The sequence below is a fragment of the Cebus imitator genome, unplaced genomic scaffold (assembly GCF_001604975.1).
Source record: "Cebus imitator isolate Cc_AM_T3 unplaced genomic scaffold, Cebus_imitator-1.0 Scaffold76, whole genome shotgun sequence".
Lineage (NCBI taxonomy): Eukaryota > Metazoa > Chordata > Mammalia > Primates > Cebidae > Cebus > Cebus imitator.
Genome location: NW_016107391.1, coordinates 7,466,251 through 7,476,698, shown reverse-complemented (window position 1 = coordinate 7,476,698; position 10,448 = coordinate 7,466,251). Strand labels below are relative to the sequence as shown.

At 40.8% G+C, this 10,448-nt stretch overlaps 1 protein-coding gene and 1 non-coding gene across 2 annotated transcripts in view; both read left to right on the top strand.

Annotated features, from left to right (window-relative positions):
• The window catches only part of SEC24A (SEC24 homolog A, COPII coat complex component), an 84,165-nt gene that overhangs the window by 71,314 nt on the left and 2,403 nt on the right, over positions 1 to 10,448 (top strand). The window contains exons 18-21 of the mRNA XM_037739954.1: positions 2,123 to 2,260; positions 4,697 to 4,801; positions 7,386 to 7,478; positions 9,982 to 10,085. Of these exons, the coding sequence (XP_037595882.1) occupies positions 2,123 to 2,260; positions 4,697 to 4,801; positions 7,386 to 7,478; positions 9,982 to 10,085 (440 nt within the window). The remainder of the gene's footprint in view (positions 1 to 2,122; positions 2,261 to 4,696; positions 4,802 to 7,385; positions 7,479 to 9,981; positions 10,086 to 10,448) is intronic.
• Positions 2,577 to 2,683, top strand: LOC119471852. Its single transcript, XR_005200944.1, has one exon. It is a non-coding gene; the product is annotated as a U6 spliceosomal RNA (small nuclear RNA).

Below are 10,448 nucleotides of genomic sequence, written 5' to 3'. Positions count from 1 at the left end.
GCCACCATGCCCAGCTAATTTTTTGTATTTTTAGTAGAGACGGGGTTTCACCATGTTGACCAGGATGGTCTCGATCTGATCTCTTGACCTCGTGATCCACCCGCCTCGGCCTCCCACAGCGCTGGGATTACAGGCTTGAGCCACCGCGCCCGGCCTAACATTACACTTCTTAATCTTCTTTTTTGAGACAGGGTCTCCCTCCGTTGCCCAGGCTGGAGTGCAGTGACAAGATTTCAGCTCATTGCAACCTCTGCCTCCTGGGTTCAGGCAATTCTCCCCACTCAGCCTTCTAAGTAGCCGGGATTATAGGCATGCACCACCACAGCCCGGCTAATTTTTGTATTTTCATTAGAGACAGGTTTCACCATATTGGTCAGGCTGGTTTTGAACACCCAACCTCAGGTGATCCATCCGCCTCAGCCTCAAAAGTGTGGGGATTACAGCCTTTAGCCACCGCACCTGGCCCTTAATCTTCTTTAGATATACCCGCCACCACGAATGGCTAATTTTTTGTATTTTTAGTAGAGACAGGGGTTTCACTGTGTTGGCCAGGCTGGTCTGGAACTCCTGACATTGTGATCCACGCCCTTTGGCTGGGATTACAGGCCTGAGCCACTGCGCCCAGCCTCTAGTTCTCACTTCTTTAACTCAAATTATCTATTTCAATTCCTGAATATAAGTACACAGATTACATAAGTATTTAAATTTTAACATTTAAAAATCTGAGCTCTTCTTTCTCCTTCAGGCCTTTCTTGAAATGCTTTTTTCTAAAGCCCACATTCTCCAATCTTCCTCATTTAATATGCAACACTCTAATCTCACCCCATCCCACATCATTCTGACACCCTTAATCACTCTTACCTCCTGTATTCTTCCTGTGGCGTTTATCATTGACATACCACATATGTTTTTGCTTATTTTTTATTCTTTCCTTAATAGGATGTAAGTTCCATGAGGACAAGGATTTTTATTTTTTTCATTCACTTTTTTGTCCTAACAGTTAGAACAGTTCCTAGTATATAATAGACCCTCAGGAAATATATTTTAAATGAATAGATGGAACTCTCCTTCTAACATTAAAATCTTAAGAGCTTTTATAATCTTCCTTTATATATAGTCAGTGTACTTGTTTTAATACATAATTTCATTATTCTTTTCTCTCTACCTCCTTTCCATCAATTGGAATACTTAAAATCTTACCCATAACTTTATTCTTCTGCATTTTTATCTATGTAAAGAAAATAATAAGTTAAATATCATATTTACTTATTAACAAATTTTACTAAGAAGCTGTCCTCATTTGTAGTACTATTATTTTTTCTTGTTAATTAGTATTCTTTGTTATATTGTTTATATGGTGGGTCAATGACAGCTGCCATTAATCATCATCCAGCATTTATAGAACTCTTAGTGCCGGGTTCTCACTGCACTACCCCCGGGCCACAGACCAGTACCAGTGTGTGGCTTGTTAGGAACCGAGCCCCACAACAGGAGGTGACTGGTGGGCGAGGGAATTTTACTGCTTGAGCTCTGCCTCCTGGCAAATAAGCAGCAGCATTAGATTCTCATAGGGGTGCCAATCACATTGTGAACTGCACATTCGAGAAATCTGAGTTGCACACTCCTTATGAGAATCTAATGCCTGATGATATCAGGTGGAACAGTTTCATTCCAAAATCATCCTCTGCCATGTCCGCCTTAGTCTGTGGAAAAATTGACTTCCACAAAACCAGTCCCTGGTGCCAAAAGGCCACTGACTTAATAAATATCTTTTTGGTCGTTCATATATGCCTTTACTTTGTCATCTGCAGTATAACTTCATCCTTCCTATGGTGTTGCTTGGATTGTTACATCACTATCATTACATGGTAGATAAAGTGTTTAGATCTATTTTATCAACTAAGAAACAGACAACAGGGAGATCAGATAACTTTGCCATGGTCAGTTGGTTAATTTCTCAAGATTTTTAGGTGGGGCTGTAGCTACATTTTAATAGATGTGTGTGACTTCTTAAAAAAAGATACTTAAAAATAATATTCTTTTAACAACTGGCATTTTAAAAGTTCTCAATGTATTTTTAAAATATAGTTTTTTTGCGGGGAATGGGGATTTTCTGTTACAGAAATCATTCCAGACTGGGACAAATGCACGTCTAGATGAACGCATTTTTGCAATGTGTCAAGTGAAAAATCAGCCCTTGGTTTACCTTATGCTCACAACTCATCCCAGTTTGTATAGAGTTGACAATCTCTCAGATGAGGTAAGATGGATTGCTTTTTTGTGGCTTTTACTTGAAGATTAGTAAGCCTAATCATAGTCAAGTACAGAAATGAGGAAGGGTTTGTTTATTATTTAAGGCTTTATCTTTTGTTTTTGCTTTTTTTGTTAAGACTAAGTAAAGAAATTTTAGTATAGGGAAGCTCCTAAAAATAGTGCCGGTAAGTCTCCTAAAATACCATCTGTAGAGCAGATTCTAAGAAATGGGAAGACTGTCAAATTGACCAGAGCAACTTATTTATTTATTCAAACAAATCGATCTTTTAACAACTGACATTTTAAAAGTTCTGGGTATATTTGTGCTCGCTTTGGCAGCACATATACTAAAATTGGAACAATACAGAGAAGATTAGCATGGTCCCTGTGCAAGGATGACATACACATTTGTGAAGTGTTCCATATTTTAGGAACAAAAAACCAAACACTGAATGTTCTCACTCACAAGCAGGAGTTGAACAGTGAGAACACATGGACCCAAAGAAGGGAACATCACATACACTGGCATCTGTCAGGGGTTGAGGGGCAAGCGGAGGGAGAGCATTAGCACAAATACCTAATGCATGCGGGGCTTAAAACCCAGATGACAGGTGAATGGGTGCAGCAAACCACCGTGGCACATGTATACCTATGTAACAAACCTGCATGTTCTGCACATATATTCCAGAACTTAAAGTATATTAAAAAAAAAAAAAAAGTTTTCAGTGTATTCTTAAAATATCTTTTCTGTGGAGAATAGGGGTTTTTTGTTATAGAAATCATTCCAGACTGGAACAAAAGTACATCTAGATCTGAGAGTGAAGTTACATCTGAACACCCAGTTCAATTTAACAGTGTCCTTGAATTAAAGAAAAAATATTTATCTAAGTTGCAACATTGTTTTCCTTTGGTAGAAATTTACCAGAATTAAAGTCACAAGAATGAAAATGTTAAATCAGCCGGGCGCGGTGGCTCAAGCCTGTAATCCCAGTACTTTGGGAGGCCGAGGCGGGTGGATCACGAGGTCAAGAGATCGAGACCATCCTGGTCAACATGGTGAAACCCCGTCTCTACTAAAAGTACAAAAAATTAGCTGGGCATGGTGGCGCGTGCCTGTAATCCCAGCTACTCAGGAGGCTGAGGCAGGAGAATTGCCTAAAACCCAGGAGGCGGAGGTTGCGGTGAGCCGAGATCGCGCCATTGCACTCCAGCCTGGGTAACATGAGTGAAACTCCGTCTCAAAAAAAAAAAAAAAAAAAAGAAAATGTTAAATCAAAATCCATCTAAAACTGTGATCAAGTTAAGATACATATTTTGGAAGTAATGTTCTGGTTAAAAACCTTTCAAAATGTAAACAATTTAAGATATAGGATGGGTGAGGTGGCTCATGCCTGTAATCCCAGCACTGTGGGAGGCTGAGGCAGGTGGATCACCTGAGGCTGAGTTAGAGACCAGCCTGGCCAACATGGCAAAACCCCATCTCTACTAAAAATACAAAAATTAGCTAGGCATGGTGATGCACACCTGTAATCCCAGCTACTTGGGAGGCTGAGGCAGGAAAATCACTGGGACCCAGGAGTTGGAGGTTGCACTGAGCCAAGATCGAGCCAGCCTCAGTGACGACAGAGCAAGACTCCATCTCAAAAAAAAAAAAAAGAATTTAAGATACCTTGCAAATATAAAGGAAAATTGCCTGTGAAATTTGAGGTAACTTTTTTTTTTTATTTTTTTGAGACGGAGTTTTGCTCACATTGCCCAGGCTAGAGTGCAATGGCACAATCTCAGCTCACTGAAACCTCTGCCTCCTGGATTCAAGTGATCCACTCGCCTTGGCCTCCCAAAGTGCTGGGATTATAAGCATGAGCCACCATGCCTAGCCTATTGCATTCTTTTTTAAAACAAAGGTTAGGATCGGAAGTTAATGGCCAGGCATGGTGGATCATGCCTGTAATCCCAGCACTTTAGGAGGCCTAGGCAGGTGGATCACCTGAATTCAGGAGTTCAAGACCAGCCTGGCCAACATGGTGAAACCCCTTCTCTACTAAAAATACAAAAAAATAGCCAGGCATGATGGCACATACCTGTAATCCTAGCTACTCAGGAGACTGAGGCAGGAGAATCCCTTGAACCCGGGAGGTGGAGGTTGCAGTGAGCCGAGATCTGGGCCAACAAGAGCAAAACTCCATCTCAAAAGAAAAATAAAACAAGATCAGATGTTAATTTGGCTTTATTGGGAGTCACAATTGCTTGTTTAGTAGATAAGTGATAACAATCTAACTGTAACTATCGTCATCTTCTTTATGCTTAAATATGAATAATTGTGATTTACCTAAGCAAGGCCCAAACTCTTAGAGGAAACATTCATTGAATTTTTTGTTGTTGTTTAATTGTGACTCCTTATTTCCTATAATTAATACCTTTACTCATTTACTTAATTCCTCAGGGAGCACTCAACATCAATGATAGAACCATACCTCAGCCCCCCATTCTTCAGCTTTCAGTAGAGAAGCTGAGCAGAGATGGAGCTTTCCTCATGGATGCAGGCTCTGTAAGTAGTTTGACTTATCCTGACCCTCACTGCAAACTACTGTACTGTTTTAATTTAGCATTTGGTTTAATTTCCTTTAGTATCTGTCTTCCTGAACAGATTTCATATGTTAACCTATGTAGAGTCATACACTGATTAATGATGTGTAAGTCATCGCTTATATGATGGTGATCCCATAAGATTTATGATGGAGCTGAAGAATTCCTATCACAGAGTATTTACTATGCAATTTTTAAAATTATTGTTTTAGAGCTGTACTCCTACGTAATTTTTAAAAAAAGTTAACAGCCTCAGGCAGGTCTTTTAGAAGTATTCTAGAAGAAGATATTGTAATCTGAGGAGATGACAGCTTTGTGCATGTTATTGCCCCTGAAGATTTTCCAATGAGACAAGATGGGGAGGTGGAAGCCAGTGAGATTGATGATCTTGACGCTGTGGAGGCCTAGGCTAACGTGCGTTTGTGTTTCAGTATTTAACAAAAAATTTAAAAAGTAAAAAATAAAAAAATTTTAAAAATAGGGAAAAGTTTACAGAATAAGGATATAAAGAAAGAATATTTTTGTATAGCTGTACAATGTGTGTTTTAAGCTAAGTGTTATTACAAGAGAGTCAAAAAATTAAAAGAAGTTGGCTGGGCATGGTGGCTCATGCCTGTAATTCCAGCACTTTGGGAGGCCAAGGCAGGTGGATTGCTTGAGGTCAGGAGTTAGAGACCAGCCTGGGTAACATGGTGAAACCCTGTCTGTATTCAAAATACATATATTAGCCAGGCGTGGTGGCTCGTGCCTGTAGTCCCAGCTACTCAGAAAGCTGAGGTGAGAGAATCACTTGAACTGGGGAGGCTGAGGCTGCAGTAAGCTGAGGTCATGACACTGCACTGGAGCCTGGGCAACAGAATGAGACCTATTCTCAAAAAAAAAAAAAAAAAGTTTTTGGCTGGGCCCAGTGGCTCATGCCTGTAATCCCAACATTTTGGGAGGGCAAGGAGAGTGGACTGCTTGAGCCTAGGAATTCAAGAACAGCCTGGGCAACATGGCGAAACCCGTCTCTTCTCAAAATACAAAAATCAGCCAGGCCTAGTGATGTGTACCTGTAGTACCAGCTACTTGGGAGGCTGAGGTGGGAAGATCACCTGAGCCCAGGAGGTTGAGGTTGCACTGAGCCGAGATAATACCACTGTACTCCAGCCTGGGCAGCAGAACAAGGCCCTTCTAAAAAAAAAAAAATTAAAAGAGGCCGGGTGCAGTGGCTCATGCCTGTAATCTCAGCAGTTTGGGAGGCCGAGGCCAGTGGTTCACCTGCGGTCGAGAGTTCGAGACCAGCCTGACCAACATGGTGAAACCTGTCTCTACTAAAAATACAGAATTATTCGGACATGGTAGCACACACCTGTAATCCCAGCTACTCTGGAGGCTGAGGCAGGAGAATCACTTGAATCCGGGAGGCAGAGGTTGCAGTGAGCTAAGTGAGGTCACACCATTGCACTCCAACCTGGGCAACAAGAGTGAAACTCGTCTCAAAAAAAAAAAGAAAAGAAAAAAATTAAAAAGTTTATAAAAGTTATAGTAAGCTAAGGTTAATTACTGAAAATTAACCTTAAGAAATAAATTTATATACATAGATAGATAGATAGTATGGCCTAAAAATGCAGTATTTATAAAGTTTATAGCAGTATGCGGTAATGTCCTAGGCCTTTATATTCACTCACCACTCACTGACTCACCCAGAGCAACTTTCAGTCTTGTGGGCTCCATTCATAGTAAGTGTCCTATACAAATATCTGTTTATCTCTTCTACCATATTTTTACTATACTTTTCCTATTTTTAAATACACACTTACTATTGTGTTATAGTTGCCTACAGTGTTCAGTACAGTAACATGCTCTAGAGGTTTGTAGCCTAGGAGCAGTAAGCTATACCATATGGCCAAGGTATGCAGTAGGCTATTACCATTGAGGCTTATGTAAATACAGTATGATGTTCACAAAATTAAATCACATAACAACACATTTCTCAGCATATATCCCCATTGTTCAGTGATTGATGACAGTATATTTGTCACCTTCCCCCTCCATATCCTCCTTGTTTCATGCCAAGCATAAAATGTCTTATCATGGTAAATATTAATTATTATTAATTCAATTAAAGGCTGTACAATCTCACTAAATATACTTAGCTTTTTTGATATTTTAAAATATACTCAGTCAGGCTGGGCATGGTGGCTCATGCCTGTAATCCCAGCACTGTGGGAGGCCAAGGCAGATGGATCACTTGAGGTGAGGAGTTCAAGACTAGCCTGGCCAACATGGTGAAACCCCATCTCTACTAAAAATACAAAAATTATCTGAGCATGGGATTATACACCTGTAATCCCAGCTACTCGGGAGGCTGAAGTGGGAAATTGTTTGAACACAGGAGGCAGAGGTTGCAGTGAACCAAGACTGTACCACTGTACTTCAGCCTGCACGACAGAGTGAGACCCTGTCTCACAAGTATATATATAAAATAAAAATAAAATATACTCAGTCAACAGACTTACCTTTATGTATGGTACATCTCAAAATAATTTTATTCTTGTCCTTAGGTACTCATGCTTTGGGTTGGAAAAAATTGTGCACAGAGTTTTCTCAGTCAAGTTCTAGGAGTTCAAAACTATGCATCAATTCCACAGCCTATGGTAAGTCTCTTTTTTTATAGTGATTATAAAAGGCATTTCAAAGGTCACAAAAACATGAATAGCCACTATTTTGATATCAGAAAACAATAACAAAATTATACCAAACATTTTTATTGATAGGTTTTTATATTAATGGATTCTATGATTCCATTCATAGAATCACTAGGGAATTTATGTATTTAAACGACAGATAGGCTGGGTGTGGTGGCTCACAGTGTAATCCCAGCACCTTGGGGGGCTGAGGTGGGTTGATTACCAGGTCAAAAGATTCAGACCATCCTGGCCAATATGGTGAAAACCTGTCTCTACTAAAAATACAAAAATTAGCTGGGTGTGGTGACAAAAGCCTGTAGGCTCAGCTACTCGGGAGGCTAAGGCAGGAGAATCACTTGAACGTGGGAGGCAGAGGTTGCATTCACACCACTGCACTCCAGCCTGGTGACAGAGCAAGACTACGTCTTAAAAAAAAAAAAAAAAAAAGAAAGAAAAAAGATATGCCAGGCATGGTGGCTCATACTTGTAATCCCAGCACTTTGGGAAGCTGAGATGAGAGGATTACCCAAGCTCTGGAGTTTGAAACCACCCTGAGCAACATAGTGAGACCCCATAACTACAAAAAATTTTTAAAGTAGCTGGGCATGGTGGCACACAACTGTGGTCTTAGCGACTCAGGAGGCTGAGGTGGGAAGATTGCTAAGGCCAGGGAGGTTGAGGCAGAAGGAGCAGTGATTGCGTCGCTGCACTCCAGCCTGGACAAAAGAGCAAGAACCTGTCTCAAAAAATAAAAAATAAAAGACAGCTATATCAGGATTATAGCTAGGATATGCAGTGGATTTCAGGCCTGGAACAAAACTACTGGACTGGATGACTGTTTTAAGTAATGAGTAAATAAGAAATGGTTATATTTTTAGTAATACCTGAATCAATCAATTAATTCTGGATGTCATGCTAAAATGAAGAGAGGAACTAACAGGGTTTTCTAGATTAGGGCTTAGCAAACTATGCCCAAGGGGTACCTGCTACTTGTTTTTGTAAATTTGGTTTCTTTGGGGCCGGGTGCGGTGGCTCTTGCACGTGAACTCGGGAGGTGGAGGTTGCAGTGAACCGAGATCACGCCATTGCATTCCTACCAGAGCAACAAGAGCAAAACTCTGTCTCAAAAAAAAAAATAAAGTTTCATTGGAACATCCATGCCCATTCACTTATATATTGTTTATGGCTACTTTGGTGTAACAATGGCAAATTGAGTAGCTGCAGCACAGACCAAATGACCTACAAGCCTAAGGTATTTACCATGTGGGTCTTTAAGAAGTTTGCCTACTCCTGTTCTGGATTATTTGTAGAAAATTGTAGTCCCGCCGGGCGCGGTGGCTCACGCCTGTAATCCCAGCACTTTGGGAGGCTGAGGTGGGTGGATCACGAGGTCAATTGATCGAGACCATCCTGGTCAACATGGTGAAACCCTGTCTCTACTAAAAAAAATACAAAAATTAGCTGGGCATGGTGGCGCACATCTGTAGTCCCAGCTACTCAGGAGGCTGAGGCAGGAGAATTGCTTGAACTTGGGAGGCGGAGGTTGCAGTGAGCCGAGATCGCACCATTGCACTCCAGCCTGGGTAACAAGAGAGAAACTCTGTCTCAAAAAAAAAAAAAGAAAATTGTAGTCCCAAGTCAAGTTGCATTGGCATGACTGTGGGAATTTTTTAGGAAAGCAAAATCTTAGGACCACACCCTTGCCCCAGACCTCCTATATCTTTATCTGTAGTTCAACAAGATTATCAGGTGATTGCTATACATGTTAAAATTTAAGGCCAAGTATGGGGGCTCACACCTGTTATCCCAGCACTTTGGGAGACCAAGGTGGGCAGATTGTTTGAGCCCAGGAATTTTAGACCAGCCTGAGCAACCTGGTGAGATCCTTATCTCTACTAAAAATACACAAATTAGCTGGCAGGTGGGGCACACCTCTTATTCCAGCTACTGGAGGTTGGGGGGCTGAGGTGAGAGAATCACTTGAGCCTTGGAAGGCAGTGGAGGTTATAGTGAGCCATGATTGCACCAGTGCACTTCAGCCTGGGCAACATAGGAAGACCCTGTCTCAAAAAAATAAGATAAATTTAAGTAGGCTGGGCACAATGGCTTACATCTGTAATCCCAGCACTTTGGGAGGCTGAGGCAGGTATATTGCCTGAGTCTAGGAGTTTGAAACCAGCCTGGGCAACAGGTGAAACCTTATCTCTATAAGAATTACAATAGCCAGGCATGGTGTGCACATCTATAGTCCCAGCTACACAGGAGGCTGAGGTGGGAGGATCACCAGAATCAGGAGATTGAGACTGCAGTGAGCCATGATTGGGCCACTGCACTCCAGCCTGGCGACAGAGACCTTGTCTCAAAAAAGAAAACAAAAAAAATGTAATTAAAAAAATTAAAATTTGAAAAGTACCATGAACCATATATTAGATATATAATTAATTTGATTATTGTTGGTTTTGATTAACAGACAGACCTTCCAGAACTTGATACACCAGAATCTGCCAGAATAATAACTTTCATCTCTTGGCTTAGAGAGCAGAGACCATTCTTCCCAATACTTTATGTAATAAGGTAAGTCGAATTTTCCATTTGCTAGTAGTAAAACACTTTGTTTGGCCTTGCCACAACCTGTTTCAAATAATGGATATATGTGATCTAATGTTTAAGCAACCTTTTACAAGAGTATAGCAAAAAAAAGAAGAAAAAGAATTCTTCTCAATAAATAGCAGTAAAGCATGCCTTAGATCCAATTATTGAAAATACTATACTTTTTTCTTTTCTTTTCTTTTCTTTTCTTTTCTTTTTTTTTTTGAGACAGAGTCTAACTCCGTCACCAGGCACCAGGCTGGAGTGCAGTGGCACTACCTCAGCTCACTGCAACCTCCGCCTCCCGGGTTCAAGCAATTCTCCTGCCTCAGCCTCCCAAGTAGCTGA